The 18,567-nt window shown below is 36.7% G+C and overlaps 1 protein-coding gene and 1 long non-coding RNA gene across 4 annotated transcripts in view; one reads left to right on the top strand and one right to left on the bottom strand.

Moving 5' to 3' along the window:
• The window catches only part of LIN7A (lin-7 cell polarity scaffold A), a 153,040-nt gene that overhangs the window by 21,026 nt on the left and 113,447 nt on the right, over positions 1-18,567 (top strand). Inside the window, exon 1 of one of the 3 annotated variants that reach the window (XM_012759760.3) lies at positions 11,751-12,314. The exons of 1 other annotated variant lie outside the window; for it this stretch is intronic. In XM_012759760.3, coding sequence (XP_012615214.1) covers positions 12,233-12,314 — 82 coding nt within the window. In that variant the 5' untranslated portion in view covers positions 11,751-12,232. Of the gene's footprint in view, positions 1-11,750; positions 12,315-18,567 lie in introns of those variants that run through there. One more of the 3 variants, XM_020287968.2, reaches the window with a different exon arrangement.
• LOC142873352 (uncharacterized) lies at positions 10,803-12,397 on the bottom strand. The gene is made up of 3 exons (XR_012921422.1): positions 12,218-12,397; positions 11,586-11,757; positions 10,803-11,012 (listed from the first exon to the last, which is right to left on the bottom strand). It is a non-coding gene; the product is annotated as an uncharacterized LOC142873352 (long non-coding RNA).

Below are 18,567 nucleotides of genomic sequence, written 5' to 3' on the forward strand. Positions count from 1 at the left end.
TTTTCCAGAGCTCTTTCTGGAAGGCCAAGCCACAAAGGAAAAGTAAGTTTTTAAAAAGGATTTTTTTGCATCTAATAAACATGACAATCTACAGTTCACATAAGGGTGTGTGTGTGTGTACTGCTACCTTCAATTCCCTCTGGATATGTGTAAATTCTTTCCAAATTTAGCAATGAACATCTCAGAAAGGAAAAATTTGGAAGGGAAATATTAATATTGATAAAAGTAATAAAATAAAATCAAACATAGAAGTGGAAAATTTGAAGAGTAAAAGCATGAAGAAAAGAACAATAAGTACATGAGAAGTAAAATGGAGATGCCCTTTACTTTACATAAATATTAACTTTCTGAATTAAAAAAAAAGTGAAAAAGAACAGTTAATAGTAATTTGAAGCCTCCAATTTAAAGAGAATTTCAACCTAGAGTTGATGATATGTTAGGTAGTAGTATCCTTGACACATGATTACCCTATAACTCTGATGTAAATCACATTGTAAAGATGAGGATTCATAGAGAATATGAGAACCAAATTCTTGAAGCTACGCATTTGAAGTCAAAAGTTCTTTCATTACATGGAAGAAACATCTATAGTCATTGAGACAAGTGAATCCCAAAGGGTTAGAAAACTACTAAAGAAGAAAAATGACCTGTCAGATGATAATTAAAATTACCTGCAGGCTTAGCATTGTTGCTGTGCTACAATCTCTAGCATGCTATAGAGACATCCAGGAAAATACCTCTTTCCTCACAAAATCTATTTTCAATCATATTACTTGGTAATATTTTCCATGGAACTATATTTCTAACTCTATAGTGAAAATGAATAGATGAATAGCATTTTCTTTATTTTTAAAATGCTTTGAAAGTCAATTTTATGGAATATATCTCTTCAATAAACCAAGGAGACAGGAGAGGAAAAAATCAGACATGGGATATAAATAATAATAAGGAAAGAAATATAACAAGTATAGAGATGAAGGAAAATTGAAAGGCAGAAATGTAAATGCTGCAATTTTATCTCCACTTTTTCTCCTGAATGATGTTGAATGCAACAATTAACCTGGCATTAACCTCCACCCACATTTTCCATTGACTCAGTGGGAGCTCCTCACAGAGCTACAATTATGAGCTGCACATAACACAAAATTGTTAACCTGCTCATTTACCATCTCTCTTATTCCCTAAATATTTTATCTCATATGTTAATGTGAAAGTTTCACTGACATCAAATGTAGCTGCTCTTTCTCAAGAGCTATAACAATTATATATGTCTCATATGAAAATGGAAGATAAATACCAAATATTTGTTTAAAATATGTCTTACACATCTCTTTGTCTTAAATGTATAATAGTCTGAATAAAAATGCCAGTCACTAAAGCATGATGCTGAAAATCTATGGTGGGAATGTTGTCCATATAAAGGCTTGGGGTAAACAGAGGAAGATTCTTCCCACCTGATAATAAACTATAATTTCTACAGGCTCAGCGGTATTTTAATTTTCCCTAGGCTTATCGCTAGTTGTAAAATTGGTGTTAATAGTAATTTTAATAGAACTGACATAACTGACTCAGGGTATGTCCCACCATTTAAATCTCCACAACTACTTTCTCTCCTCATCTACCTCATTGTCTCCAAAAATTTCAACTGAATAAACATATAATCATCATTTCAAAACTCATCTTGTAATGAAGAGGTCTTCCCAATAACTCCCTAAACCTTCCCCTAATGAACATCCTATCCCTGATGTAGTACCAGTATTTTGCTTATATCCTATCTATGCCAAAACCTCTCACTTCTTTTTTGTTGTTTCATTATTATTCTTTATTTACAAGTCTGTAATATTTAAGCCACCTTAAGACTTAATTACTACCATATTTTTATATTACTTGGAGATTAGCTAAGTTACCACAATTAGAGAGAGTTAACAAAAGAATAAAGTTATTTGGAGGTATATACAGGGACATTTTAGGAAAGGTGTGGGCCATTAAGAAATCTTAAGTTCTCAGAATTTCACACTTAGACCATTATATATTTTTATTTGTATCCTAATTATTCTTCTACAGCCAAATTTATAAGCCCTTAAAAAAGTAATCTGCCATGATTATTAGTAACATTGAAGAAAATGGCACTGAGTGGTCCTCCAACCAATGAACCAAGCTGTAGCTTGGTGTGAAAGTCTCCTCCCATGTCCTGAGAATGGAGCTATTCTCTTCATATGTGACTAGAGTATCATCAGTTGATATGGATAATTATGACTTTCTGTTATTATAACTTTTAGAATTATATAATCATTTTTCTATAATACATTTTAATATACTAGTCAAGAAGGACCTCATATCAACTTCCTGCTCAAAAAGCTTTGAAGGCCTTCTGAGTGAATACTAAACTCCTTAGAGTGACCATCAAAGCCTCCTACAGAACCTGCCATATTCTCTCTTTTCTTTTTCCTACCAGCTTCTTTCTACCCATAATATTTTGCTACTCTCCTTCATGTCTCCTATGTTCCAGACAAGTAGACTGTTTTAATAATAAAATATATTCCACTGTTTCCTAACTCTGTATATTTATACATTCCTCTACTCCAGTGATTTAAATTATAATTCAACTGGTTTCCAAGTTTATATATACCTCTAGCTCAGAACTCTCTTCTAAGCTATGACATCAGTTATGTCATAACCATTTTGATATCTCAAAGCCACATCAAACTTCATAGGTTAAAACTAAACACATGCTCTTTTCTCCCCAAACCATTCCTTCTTTAATGGTCCTTATCACCATTTATCCATTCATTCATGTCAGAAGTCTAAGAAGTATTTTTAATGTCCAGTCTCCTTTACCATTTGCCTACAACCTGCCACCAAGGTCTGTTGATATTATCTTCCAAACATTTCTGGAGTCTATCCATTTCACTGAATTTCAATTCTGTCTTCCTAGACCACGCCACCATATTCTCTCACCTGGATTGCTAAATAGACTCTTCATTGGTCTCCTCTAATTTACACCTGCTTCATGCACCCCACTCACTGCCCCCACATTGCATGCAGAGATTTAAAGAAAATACAAAGTTGTTCATTTCAATTATTATTCTATTTAGGATTACTTAATAACTTCCCATTTATCTTGGGATGAAATCCAAAACCCCTACTGTGGCATTTTCACCTTAACTTGGCAGACTGTCTTGATCTGTTTCCTTTAGCCACATTGACCCTTCTGTCTGCTTCTTGAAAAGCACCCTTATGCCCCAGGAGCCTCCCCTATAGAGTACTTGATCTTGGAATGCTCTCTACAGCCCTCACCTTTGCTGGGTTAATGTCTAAGGTTTACTTTTCACATCATACCATAAATGTTACTTGGAGAAGTTTTTTCTGAATCCCCATAATAGTTTACATATCAATTACAGCCTCTCATTGCACAATGTACTTTCTTTAATAGCATTGATAACTATTTTGAGGAATAATTCTTACAAATACCATTAATTCTAGTAGGGTTTTGATTATTTTGAATACTGCTTTATCTTAAGTGTTTAGCACAGTGTGTGGCACATAGGAGCCATTCAAAATGAAATTATCAAGTGAATGAAAAATGCATCTCTCTCTCTCCTCTCTCAAACACACTTACTCTCACTTTCTCTCTCTCTCTCTCACACACACACATACACATACACATACAAATACACTCTTTCTCTCTCCTGAAGGAAATGGCTTTCATAACCACTGTAATAACATTTTCTTCTAAGCTTTCAAAAAGCACGAGTGAGATTTTTTGAGTGTTAGGGGGCTGGTGAAGGAAGGAAGAAAGAAGTGTTAGAGAGAGGAAAGAAAAGAAAGAGTCCATGACGGTGGTCACTGTCCGCTGTGAATTCCTGAATATACACTCATTCTGCTCCTAGGAGGACTTCACTTGTCTTCTCCAGAGACACAGAAAGCAAGCATGTTAGCAATTCCATAGTTTATTAACTGAACTGAAAAATAATAGACCTTACATTCATGCTCTACACCCATCTTTTTGTATTTTCTCTTTATTACATAATTATTGGTGATGATGCCAACAACTCATTTGCAGAGTTCACAACTGACTTCAGTGTAGAATTTCAAGAATGAACATTTATGCATGCACATACATACATACATACATACACACAACCCTAAAATACAAAACAAATGGAAATTATTATTAAAATATTAATACTATTGGTCTTTTGAGATAGATGATTTTCATGCCAGTGTGTAACTATACATTTGATACAGATTGTAGTTGCAATAAAGATAAGGCCAGTAGAGAGCACTACATGCACTAGCTTTTAAAATATTCTCTGGATTACTATTAGTAAAATTTAGTGAAAGAATAGTACTTTAAATTTTACCTAGATTTTTATTGAATTAATTCATGAATGTATCATTTTATTTGAAAATTAAGGTATCTAAACATCTCTTTGTATTTTCATTGTGTTCCAATATCATTTCATTTGGTGGAAATAAAATATTCAATAAAATGAGTATTTAATAATGGATCTATTATATAATATGACTACAGTTAATAATACATTGTATTCTTGAAAAATGCTAACAGTGAATGTAAAGTGTTCTCACCACTAAAATGATAACTGTGAGGTAATTAATATATTAATTAGCTAGATTTAGTCATTCTATAATCTCTATGCTTGAAATATTTTTAAAAATTTTAAATAAATAAAGTCGAATTTAAATAAAGTAAAATTAAGGTGGATTTTTAGGATTTAATTTTTACCTTGCTTTAGAAATATATACTGTTAGCTTCTTAGTAGAGAATTATGGTAATCATTGTTGACTTACTGAATTGTTGGGTAGTACATGACATGATGCTACATATTTTAAACTAAAAAATGGTCATTAGTCTATGGCCACTCACTTTTTTAAAAAATCACTTATGGTTTTAGAAATTCAATTAAATATGACATTTCTATAGATAGGTGGTATCAATTGGCATAGGTAGAATGCATACAATGAAGCAGGAATAAAACAGTCACAGGTATTATAATCTAGAAGCATATCATTGAAAATGGCCACATTAGCACTGGATTATACAAAAATACAAAGCCATAACTGAGTGGAATTCATGCTCATTAAGATGACATAAATAAGAAAAATTTTCATTTGTGGCCCTGATTGAGATAGTAGAAACCTAGAAACAACCTGAAATGACCAATATGAAATTATTAATATTTTGATGGAATTTTAGGAAGGTAATTAAGAAAGATTATATGGATCTATATATTGATATGAAGATATCACTAAAACAATATCAAGATGCAAACAATATCAAGATGTAAAATATGATGTATATAGTTCTATTTGAGTTTTTAAAAAAATATATGTGCAAACGCACTCACATATAACCAAAAATGTCCTCGTTGACATCAATTACTTATTGCAAATGAGTGGCTTTTGCAATACCCTTTGAATTGTTTTCCATGTACATTGTCTTATGCTTAAAATTCCAAAACAAAAACTCTTGTTTACTCATAAAAGAACATATGAAAGATTCATTAGACTAGTTTATTTGCTTATCCCATCTAGATAAAGATGGCAGAGATTTTCTTACCCTCTCTACTTTTGGGGGATTGTTTTTATTTAAGGCCTAGATAAAAATATTTACTCAGCTTGATTAGCCACAATTGATCTATGCAATAACCAGGTAACAGGAACCATGAGATATTCATTCAGAATTAAGAACACCTTCATTTGCCTCATTTTCTCCCATTCTAGTTAAAATCTTAAGAGGCTATAATAAAGTTTTTTTTTTTTTTTGCATTTATTATGTGCGTAAATGCTTTAAGCACAAAGTAAAATTGAGAAACTTTGGAAAGAGAAAACTTCTCAGAGACACTGCATTTCAGGAAGTGGATCTACCTTGCATAACTGCACAGACACAGAGGTTAGCATGAGGAGATTGCAAATTAACAGAAAGGTCCACCTGTGGGGCAAAGGTGTAAGAGTTCATTCAGGTCTAGAAAAGCCAGGAAACCAGAGAAGCTAAGAGTGAGAAACTCAGTTTTAGAGGAGCATAATTGGTCCCCCTAATTACTTTTGAGAAAAAGATACTTTGTATTTTAGGCTGGGCCCAGAAAGATCATATTTAAATGTAAACTAATTAAAACTGTAGCAATTTTTGCATTAAATAAAAGCATTGGAGGATAAAATCTTGTGAGAGTTTGGAACTCTCATCTGAATATGCTGTCCATGCTAATGGTGCATTTAGCACTTAAACTTGTTAATTACTGACATATATGTTTCCCAGAATGACTAGAGTAAATTATTTTATTAGCCTCAATTACTGTTCTGTGTAAGAATCTGGGAAGAATTCAAAGATGGCCTTTTCATCTGTTTCTCCCTAATATCCTTAATTAATTCCATAGTATGAAAGTTAGAGAGAAATTATGCTGCTGAATGGAGTAAGTTAAGCTGAATTTAAAGAAATAAAAGTCAGAAATTGAGGTGCTTTTTAAGAGAAAGTCATTTAAACTATATTTTATTTTATTTTATTTTTTTTTTTTTTTTGAGACAGAGTCTCACTTTGTTGCCCAGGCTAGAGTGAGTGCCGTGGCGTCAGCCTAGCTCACAGCAACCTCAAACTCCTGGGCTCGAGCGATCCTTCTGCCTCAGCCTCCCGAGTAGCTGGGACTACAGGCATGAGCCACCATGCCCGGCTAATTTTTTTTTATATATATATATCAGTTGGCCAATTAATTTCTTTCTATTTTTAGTAGAGACGGGGTCTCGCTGTTGCTCAGGCTGGTTTTGAACTCCTGACCTTGAGCAATCCGCCCGCCTCGGCCTCCCAAGAGCTAGGATTACAGGCGTGAGCCACAGTGCCCGGCCTAAACTATATTTTAAATGAAGCTAGAATCCCAAACAAACAAGCCCTAGACATCATTAGCGTCCCTTTCAAGGATTTAAGTGATGGATGTTGCCCCTTCATCATGCTAAGATTCATCAGCAATATAGACACCCCATTATAACCATCATGTCCCTCTTTTTATCTGTGAAATTCCTTAGAAGGAGGCATAGAACAGTGCCTGACATATAGCAGATACTTAATTTATTGGATAAAAGCATAACTTTTCATTCAATTTTGAATATATTAAAAATGTGAAGATGACAATAGTAATAAAACTTTTTTAATTATTAAATGTTGTACATTCTGATAGTACATTCTGATATCTCCTGAGCAAATTGAGAAGAGATGACTTATATATCTCATTTAAAAATTCATTTGCCTTGTATTTCTTGTATCTCTTAGACTTTGCTAAGAAATGTAAATATGAGTTTGGGAGGCAATGGTATGAATATGAGGTTGAGATACATAAAGAAGAAGAAAAAAACTGTAAGCTTTGAATTTATATTTCATTATTAAAAGATCAATCATAACTGAAAATAGAAAAATTCTCATTTTAAAATGAAACAAAATCATCATTTTATATTTTATGAGTCAATAGACATAAATAAAACACTGTAGAACCAGAAATACTTTGCACTTATGAATTATATGTGTTATTGCCTATGGCAGAATCAGAGTAATAGTTAATTATCAGACTTTATGATTTGCATGATAACTGGTAATATAAGACAATGCAAATAAGACAATACAACTAAGAAATAATTATTCAGATTTCAAATTTCCTCCTCTCGACGTTCTTTATTATTTCTTTTGAAGGAAATGAAAAATAATTAAAATTGACTTTTAAAATTTTCATTTCATCTTTAATTTTCTAACATCTGACTCTGAATTAATAATTCTTCATTTCACTCTGATGTTAGTAATTTTTATTGTAGATGCTATGATACAAATTTTCATCTTAGCATAGGGTGTATTTGTACTTTGGGCACAAAGAAATTAATGAAGTGTTCATCACGTTTCTGTTAATATTACCTTCTACCATCTGACTCTTCATGGCCCTCTGTGGGCTTGTTTTTCTTATTCTCCCAATTGAACTGCTGATTTTACCCAAGCACGTACGTGTGTCTGCTCTCCCATTCCTGGCTTTGCTCTCCTGATTCTTAGAAGGCCCTTCTACCTGTCTGTGTCTTTTGTAATTCTGACATTATTCTAGATCTAATTTGCCAGTTTATTCATTTTTTGCACAGTACATAGTAACTAATTATCCTCTTTCTTGTTTATTTGTTTATCATCTTTGTCTTCCTTGTAGACTATATAAGCTAAGTGAGAACAGGAATTTTTTCTTATTCACTGCAATATCCCAGTGCCTGGAAAAGTGCCTGACATATAATAAGTATATTGTTTGTTGAATGAACAAATAAATAGTTGTCAAAACAAATATAAGGATAAAACAAATATTGTAAGATACTCTAATAATGATGAAGATTAAAAATAAACATTTATATTCCAAGGTATTGGTTGGCATGCATCTTAATCTAGTGCTATTTTGATAAAGCTGTGTGAATTATAAAAGGTAATGTGATATCTTGAACCAGTCAAAAATAATTTCTAACACTCAGGCTGAAAGAATTCCAGTTTGAAGGTGCTATTTTCTCATATAAAACTATGCTCATTATATTCCATTTATAATCTAACTAAACACATTTTCTTGGTATGCTAATGCTTTATGCAAACCTTCTCTTGATTTTGTCATATAGTTTTAAAAGATTCAGTTATGTGAAACAGACCTTACCATAGTTTTAATGAATTTTCTAAGAACAGATTTTATATGTCAAAGTAGGCAGTTGTTTTAATATTAACTTATATTTATATAGAATGGAAACAATATCATAGTTCTTTTGTCCTTGGACCTAACTTACCTTCATGCATTCCTTTCTTTTCAGTATATCTCAAGGACACCAAAAGAGAGAGAGATAGAGACAGAGACAGAGACAGAGAGAGAGACAGAGACAGAGACAGAAATGATATATATACACATCTGGAACTTGGAAATAAAAGGCTGAAATCACTATATCTTCAATAATAGTGACTGAAGTGTGATGTTTCTTAGTGAAAAGCACAGAAGCCCTTGAATCCAGATACTACTATTCTTAAGCAAGCTACTTAACCTCCCTGAGGCCCAGTTTACTTATCTCCAAAATGAGATAAGAATATCTATTTATCTGGGCTGGAAAGAGAAAAACAGAGAGATTAATCTAGCACCAAGCCTGGCTCATGTAAAGTGCTCAATAAGTATTTATTGAATTAATTAATCCCATTGAAAATATAGTTATCGCTGAACTAAATTACTATTTATCATTTAATGGAAGAGTATAGTGATTTTGTAACCAAACGGCTAAAAGTATAATTAAAGATGTTTTTAACAATTCTCTGATTAATACAGAACAAAGCACTAGCATATGACTAGGTCAAATATATTGATCTTGACAAAACACTGTGATTGGTACAGAAGTGACCAATTATTCATGAGACCTAAGCATGGGCACACCTACGTAAGCAAAGGCAAAAGAAGTCAGAAAAATTTTCTTATAGTATCTCTGCATGTCTTAAAAAGAAATTCACAAATATTATTGGAGAGACTATAGGTCTTCATATTTCATAAAAAATTCTAACAGATAATGAATTATAATTCATTTTCTATACCTGGGTAAATATACACTAAAGGCATTCAACTTTCCACTACTAGAAATAATAACAGATGAATATATGGCAATTTATACTTCCTGTTACTTTCTCTTTTAATCCTTAAAAAACAACACACAGAGAGACAACACAGAGAAAGAAGGATAGAGCAAATTTTTAATTAGGAAGCTCAAGGCCTAAGTCCAGAAACAGTCTATGAAATTTTTGGTTCTAGAGATACATCAGCAAATAAAAAGATAAAAAACCTTGCCTTCATAGATCATATAATCTGGGATTTGTATTGAAATAGGTACGATTATGGCTTTTAAACTTATGGATCAAGCCGCTTAAGTACATATTACTATTAGTTGTTAAAAGAACTACATTAGAATCAAAGGGATTTGTATGTTCTTTTCAATCTCAATTATTGAATTATGTTTGAAAATTTTTGTGTGTGCAGAACCTTGTAACACACTCTGACATCATTGTGTACAACTCAACTTCTTTCTGTTGCTTAATTCAGGAGACGTGAATAAGGATAATCAAACAGAGCTGTTGCTTTCTCTTCTGGGATCCCATAGTGCTTGCTTTCTATGGTGCTTAGAGTACTTGCTGCATGGAATTTCATGGTTTGATCACTGTTTATCTCCCAACTGGAACTGAGCAGTGTCCAGCGAGAGAGCCATGTGTCATTAATCTTTTCATGGCCAGCACCTAGCACAGAGCTTGCCACATGGTTCAGGTGGAACGGCAGCATGTATGAATAAACTCATATATTCTTTGCTATTTTCAAAACATATTCATGTGTATAATTCTGTCAGACCCTCACAAATCTCAGTGAGATTGCATTGTAGAACTAATACCCTCACATGCAGAATTTCTGTGAGATTGAAGGATATATGTTTCTTGTATGACAGATGAGGAAACTGAGGATCAGTGAAATTATGTGACTTCTGAAGAGCGCATAACCAAGATTTGAATTTCAAGATCAGGGTTCTTTCTAAAATACCAAATTAAAAGATAAGCATTTTGAACATTTAACTATTTTAGATGCATCTTTAGGGTTTGTTAAACATATGTGTGGTTGATCATCTTTGGCTTTCCCAATCATTGGTGAAACATTGTTTATTTTTTCAACTGTAGACCACAAAATAGAAAAGACCTTCGGAAATCATCCATACAGTAATCAGAAGAAAATGGCGTCTATCATATGCCAGTATTCTGCTAGAAAACAGTGTTTACCTTTAAGAATTTATTGCTAGCCAAACAATTCAGCTTTATCACAGGAAAGGGAATGGAGGCAGCTCTGTCATTTCCAAACCTGCAGCCAGAGTTGCCCACTTTCTGCTTATAACAGGTTTCTCTGTACTTCTTAATTTATTAATCGGGAAGTATGAAATGGCTTACTCCAGTATGAACTGGAGCCTTACTAGCTCCAGACAGTGAAAGGAGTCTGTTTGTGGAAACAAAAGGGTCACAGTGAGTGTTTAAAGACTCTAGTGTTTAAATCCTGATCAACTGACTCTAAAGTCAACTTTTTAATAACATGGTTTTCCACTAGATCATAGGACACACGAAGTCAGGGACTACATTGAATCCTCAAGTTAGGAGCATGATACATGGCATGGAACACTCCTAGCTCAATTCCTGGCACATATATTAATTAAACTGTAAGTGGTATCATTGAGTAACCACTGGTTATATATCATAAAGAGTGCTAGGTACATGTTTTTCAAACTTAGTGACAGACAACCAAAATCAGTTAGGAAAGTAAGAGTAAAGGGGGGGGGAGGAACACCTTTACTAGATGTGATCTGTTAAAAAACTGAGAAAAAGTCTGAAAATCCTACTTATTTCTGAGATACATCTATTGAATTGGTAAAGTAATGCCAGTGGCTTAAAAAAAATTCGACTTAGCGATAGAAATTCATCTTCATGTTTTTTATTTTAAAACATTTTTAAAAGTTTGTTATTACAGGTGATTTATTTCCTAGGCAATAAATTCAGGTCCTAAATGGATACCTACTGATGGAACCCTGGCCTTAGGTCGGTTATCTTATATACTGGTACAAGTCAACATTCCAAAAAACTTCAACAGAAATTAACTGCAACCGTAATTAAATCCCAAACATTTCTGACACTAGAAGCATTTTCTCTCTAAATAGGATGCGATTACAGGGTTGACAATTTCTCTTAATCTGGAAAAAAAAAAAAAAAAACTCATCTTTCCACTCCCGCCCTCATATCCTTTTTCCATCTCACACACACACACACACACACACACACACACGCACACGCACACACATACACACACACGCACACATACACACACGCATATTCTGATCATTTTATTACAGCGGAAAGTTGAAAGAGCAACACGCCAGCTACACCCACTCGGCGCTGGGGGTGGAACAGCGAAGTTCCAGGGCAGAGCCTTCCTCCCCGGAGCCCGCGATGCGGTCGCTCTCGGATACCTGCTCGGCTCCGCGCAGCATCTGAAGATCTGCCGCGGCGGAACAGTTGCGTCTCCATCTGGCCGCCAACCCACCCGAGCGTTCTTCTCCTCCATCGCCACCACCTTCCTTCCTTCCCCCTCCTCCCCCTCCTTTCCGTCTTCCCTCTCCACCCCCGCCCCCAATCTCCTCCTCTTTTTCTCACTACGAGCGGCTGCTGATGCTGAAGCCGAGCGTCACTTCGGCTCCCACGGCAGACATGGCGACACTGACAGTGGTCCAGCCGCTCACTCTGGACAGAGGTAAGGGGGCGGCGCGCCCGCCAGGCCCCCGCGTCCCCTCCGTCTCCCCCTGCGTCTCCGCCAACTCCCACCGGGACGGCGGGACGCGCTCGCTCGGCCGGGGGAGCGGGGACGAGCCGAGAGGCGTCCGCGCCGAGAGCAGGACACTTTCTTCCCCTTTCTCTCCCCGCCACGTCCCCGCTGCCCCTTCACGCCGTCCTCGCCCGGCCCCGGGGTGCCTTCCTCGGGCTCCGGCGCCCCCGCCGCCACTCGCTGCCCCTCGCCAGGTCGCCTCGGGGCCGCCGGCTTTGTTGGAGCGGATGCGCGGGGACCGCTAGGCGCCCGGGGCTTGGGGTTGGAGAGGGGCAGAGGGAAAGCTCGCCCCGAGACCGGAGGAGACCGGCCAGGGCGCCGCCTGCCAGCCTGCACGGCCGGTGCTCGGGAGGAAGTTTGTCCAGGCGCCGGAGGGCGAGGGTCGGTCCAGCTGCCTGTGCCCTGGCGCCCGCCCGGGGGCGGGCAGGGTGCACCCCCGGGTGGCCAGGCGCACGGTGGCGGCGGGGCTGCCGCGGCGGGGAGCTGCCCTCTGCCGAAAGGGCAACGCGGAGCGCGGGCAGCTGTGCCGGGGCGGGGGCGCCGCGTCGGCGGCGGAGCCGGGCTGTCCCCAGGCTCTCCACTACGCTTCCCGTTCCAAATGCGGCGGGGTCGCGGCTGCTCCCGCCCCCGGCAGCCCCCGGGGCTGTTGCAACTCTCAGCTTCTCCCGCCCCGGCCAATCTCGCTCTCTCCCAGCTCCGTGCCACCTCCGTGCCTGGGCTGCAAAAGGCGCGGGGACAAAGCGCAGGTTGGGTTAAAATTCAGCTTCTGACCTGCGACCCTGCGAGCCCTGCTCTCTGACTTGATTGGGGAAACAGTTGTGCTTCCGCCCCGGGACCCCCTCATGCTCAAGGATAGAGTCGCCTGCTGCGATTAGGGACCTTTCTGGTGCACCGGTGCGGGCTTATAACCTGTCTCTGAGTGTTCATGTCTCCTTTCTGGATTTCAACGTCCAGTTACGAATGTGCTTGAGTCCCAGCGCTCTGCAGAGGAGGACTCCCGCTAGTCCCTCTCCGCAGCGTCAGGGTTTAGGACCCTGGGCGGCCATTTGGAAATGGTGTGCTCCCATGAACCTGATTTCGTCCCATGTACCTCTAAACATTTTCTTTCTAGCGGATGAAACTGAAAGGTGGGGCAAGGCAAAAGAGCATCCTTCTGGGAGTACAGTGACAAAGCCAGCGAACTCAGTTTGAGGTTTTTAATTGGAGAGACTGTGGTTGACTTTAACGCGATCTGTTGGCGCCAGAACACATGTTATGTGGTGCCCATAGCAACCTTACTTGGGATAAGAGTTGAAAGATAAAACATAATTGATTTATGTTGGAAAATGTTGATTTGCAAGCTAGCAAATTAATAACAGTAGTGAAAGTGCTCAGAAATCCATCGTATAATCCTTGATTTCACCCCCAATATCATCATCTGAGCACTAAGCAGGATGAATCCATTGCCATTAAGAGCCAAGCAGATGGCAAGCTATTAGAAACTATGGATTTCCCAAGTATTTCTGTTTTAATGTGATGAGCTCTTATATTGTCCCATTACTAAATCACAGTCATTAAACATCCCAAGTAAAACGACATTAGGGGCAAAAACTCCAAGAAGATTGCCCTGAGTAATTTTATACACTAATAATAATAATAATATTTCAGTGTTTGGATTTTACCTTAGCCTTTTGTTGCCTCAGTCAGTTATTCAGAGGACGTGCTAATCAGATCAAGATTTATGTGTTAAAGTTTGTTCTTGTTCACAGCCAAACTGTACCTGTTCTTCTCAGTGTGATAGGTCCATGCAGAAGCTAAGGAGGGCAGATGGGTTAGAGTGTGGATGGATCTAAATAAATTTACCAGCAGCTCACAAAAACTATATAATGTAGGGATAATGGGTTATTAGCATCACCACTGTGCATGAAGTCAATATATATAAATATCTTTCTCTCTACCTTACTAAAATATGATTAAGTGGTTAGTTTCATCATTCAAATGATGAAATAAAAGGTTCTAAAATTTTTCTTTCAAAAATAAGTATCTTTTAAAAGAAGCAGCCTAATAATACTGGACTGGATTCTAGTTGCAACTCAGCTACTCATTTTGGGTGTGTCATTTAACCTTTTTGGACATCAGTTTTCCTCTCTGCCATATCCAGAGTTTGGATTAGAAGATTCTGATTCTGTGCGGGTTTAGCAGTCTACAATTCAATTAATTAAAGTTAGGACCCAGTTTTTGGTCACCTACTGGGAGATTTTCCAGATGACCCCTCTCGCAGGCTGCTTTGGTATCCTTTGATAGATTCTAAATTTATGCACGGCTTTTGCCCCATCAGAGCATTGATCACTCTCTGTTGCATTTGTCTCCCCACTGGATGGTGCTCCTTGAGGGAAGAGACTATTTCTAAATTCATCTTTGAATTCTCAGTGTCTGCATAGCTCCTTCCAGTACAATAAAAAATTAATGTAAGTTAGTGTAACTAAACGAAGGACAGCAGTAACTTAAGCAATGTTAAAATATAGATAGTAGTGGACGGAGGTACACTTCATAGATTCACAACATTTTGGCTCTGAAAAGGATGTTAAAGGTAGCATAGGTCAGTGGTTCTTAAACTTTCTTTCCCTTGTACACTCATCCGCAATGGTAGCTTACAAGGCTGTGATTTTTAACCAAAAGGGACTGTGGCAGGTGGGCAAAGGAGAGGAAAGAAAGAAGGTGCTTGACAAAGCCTCTCAAGGGCATCCCAAAGAATATGAATACATCCTGCATAATTTTAGAGCTGCTAGTTGGTTTTTTTTGTATCTTCATTTTACAAATGAAAAACATGAAAGAAGTGATGAGATGTTTTCAAGGTTACTCTACTACCTAGTGGAGATTTTATGCTAGAATTTAATTCTTTTTGCTTGGTGCTCTTTAGCATCATAAACGGATACATCTGGAGTTTTCAGGGCAAACATTTTAAGCAAACAAATCAAAGCTGTGGATTAAAATTAGGAAATTTACTGTTCCCCAAATTCAAAAGATATGTCTGAAAGTAAGGAGCTCAGCAGTCTGCATCTAGCTTCTTGGCTCTTGTTTGGGAAGTAAGTTTCTTCAAGGACCAGGCTAGTGCCCGAAAGAATGGACAGGGTGACTCAAGACTTTCATGCCCCTATGCATGCCCAGAACTCTGCCATTAAGACCTAAGATTAACCCCATAAAGGCTTCTGAGTGGCTGTGGCCAGTGTAAGTTTTTGTTCACTCTGGTCCCAGTTCTTGATATTATTTACTATTGAGTGCCTACTATTAGCCAGATCCTATTGTGGGATTGGTGTACACTGGTGTGCTAAACACACATAATTCTACTTCATATGGTTCAAACACGCACACAGACAAGCCATTCATTCATTCAATATTCACTTATCACCTACTACATACAAGATGCTGTAGAAACACCAGAAAAAAAGGTTTTGCTTTTATGGTCCATAAGAGTCTAATGGGGGAAACAGATAATAAGGGATTAATTAATGAATTTAACAAATAAATATTGAGTGCCAGCTTGATACCAAGCATTGTTTTATGCACTGTGGCAGTGGTAGTGAACAAAATAAATAAAATCTAATGGCATTTACATAGTAATGAGCATTACACATTGGACATATACATACACAACTACAAGTGTTAAGGAAAAGAAAACTGGATAAAGGAGAGTGCTATCAATGGGGGCTGCTGTTTTAGATATGTTAGTCAAGGAAAGCCCTCTTGAGTTGATGATATTCCAGAACACTGTGGAAAGTTACAAAGCAAATGTTGTAGATATCTTGGGGAATGTGCTTAGGAGGAGGAACTCTTGTGTATCGGGGAACATCAGGGAAGTCAGTGTGAAAAAGTAAGCAGAGGTAGAAAATGGGATGTGTGACGTTGGTAGTCAGGGGCCAGATGATGTAACTCATAATTGAGATTTTAGATTAGTTGAAAATTTGAAGTGCTCTAAAGAAAATAAACATGTCATTGGATAGAGAATAATGGGGAAGGAAGGCTTTGGGCAAGGAAGGCTCCCTGAGAAAGAAAAATATCCTTTCCGAGATTTGGTGTATTATATTAATAAGATCCTTAGGAAAACATTCCAGAGAGAGAGGGGAAAATACATGTAAAAGCAATTCAACATTTACAGCTTGGCTACCATTCACTTAATATATCTATAACCAAGAAAATGATCAAAAATTAAAATTACCAAGAAATAGTAATACTTGAAGTGTACATCCTGGGGAGCAATTTGGTTATATATGCCAAGAAAACCTATAGATCAGTTTATTGCTTCTTTTTATTGCTAGGCTAAAATATCACAAATTATAATTAGATTTTCAGAAACATACTGAGCCCTGTAATTTACACGTCCCTATGCATAAATCTACATGTTGAATGGAAATGGTCATTATAGGAGATATATTCATTTTCAGGCTAATATTTTGTGTTAGACAATGGTGGTATAGGGAATAGTACATGTAATTTACCCTTGTGGCAAAGAGAAAATGCTGATAAAGAGATTAGTGTGAAATTCCCTTCCAGACTTTAAAATGTTCACAGCCACTCTTCCCTACACTAGAGATTCATTTGCCCAGATTGTAATCTTTAAAACCAGGAATGACCTTCAGTTAAACTCAAGGGAACAAAGCAGAATGCAATCCTTGATACTTAACACCTTCATATTAAAGAACATAGGATTAAAAACTGCATGGATTTAGGCACTTTCTTAAGTACAGTAGCTCCAACTCTCCTTCACTTTCCATCTCAAGGTCAAAGAAGATAATACAAAAGAATTTTTCAAAATTTCACTTTTGCTTACCTTTTCCCCCTAACTTTAAGATGAATGGCTTTTAAATAATTATGGCATATAAAGGAATAATATAAAACCAACTCTTGGAGAAAAATGAGTAATTAAAACATTTCTAAGAGTTAATTAAAATTATGTAATTTAAAATATTTGATACTTTCCTTATGACATGATTAGTAGTTTATAATCTGCATTCATGTGCTTATATAAGATAAATGTTGATGTTACTGGCATCTAACATTTTCTGTGAGTTAAATTCAAGTTGGACAAGTTGCAAAAATGTAAATGGAAATCCTTATTTCTTGGCTTCTAAAATAACTTGTGATTTAAAATATTGATTAAACAAATCTCAGTGTGAGTTCCTTTTTAAAAAATCAAACTTTTGTTAAAAAATCAAACTTTTGTCTTTTAAACATTCTAATATAAAATCACATACTTTTATTTTGCAGATTTCAACCTTATGAAAAAAATACAAGAACAAAAATTGAATGCAAATGAGAATCCCATGGGTGCCACACTTACCATAGACTTTGTGATACATTAAATTTTTTCTCTTTTCCCTTTTCACTTTTCAAGGCATGCAGAGCTTATTACTTCATGTATCTTCCAATTCAAGCCTTGAGCAGCCTATAGCTTTTCTAATCAGCTCTATTCACTAGTTTTTATAAAATCTGTATTTGCCTGAAAATTGCTTTTGCTCACAGTCCAGAGGGACCCGCCTCTTCCCTCTCACTCCTAGTTTGTTTTTTTCTTTAATTTGACATGCATAGAGATTAAGTAAAATAAAAATTAAGTTAGTTTTTATGTTATTTTAAAGATGTATGCCTTGGTGGCTTTGATCAGGAAAGCACAGAAAAGAAATGAGCTGAGTATATTTTGGCTCTTGTTTTAAAGCCTTTCCACATTGGCATCTAGATATGTTCCAGTCTGCAAATATTAAGTGCTTGCTCCTCTTTTCTGTGATCTCCAATAAACATTTTTAAATTATTTTGAATGAACTTTTTTGGTTTTTGCATATCAATGAGAGTGTTTCCTTTTGCACTATACAGTTACAGAATATTCCTAGAGTCAGATTTTTCCCACATCTGCATTTTCTTTTTTGTTTGATAGTGAAAAGTTGTAAAGAGAATGACCCAAATCTCTGAAGAGTTTTGATTACCAAAAAGGTATTTTGTATTTAAGGAGAATTTTACGTATAGTTTTAATATTTAAAAGAAATCCAGAAAATAATGAGAGCTTTCAGAAAAGAAGAAAAAGAAATCTGATGGATACCTTCTAGTTTGGTGTGTCAACTGCCTAAGAAGCCCTGAAATGTATTTGGTGTGCAATTTATGAAATTAATGCCTTTGCTTCTGGAGTGTTTTTCAGGGATCACAACTAGGGCCT

Source organism: Microcebus murinus, chromosome 10 (genome assembly GCF_040939455.1).
Source record: "Microcebus murinus isolate Inina chromosome 10, M.murinus_Inina_mat1.0, whole genome shotgun sequence".
Lineage (NCBI taxonomy): Eukaryota > Metazoa > Chordata > Mammalia > Primates > Cheirogaleidae > Microcebus > Microcebus murinus.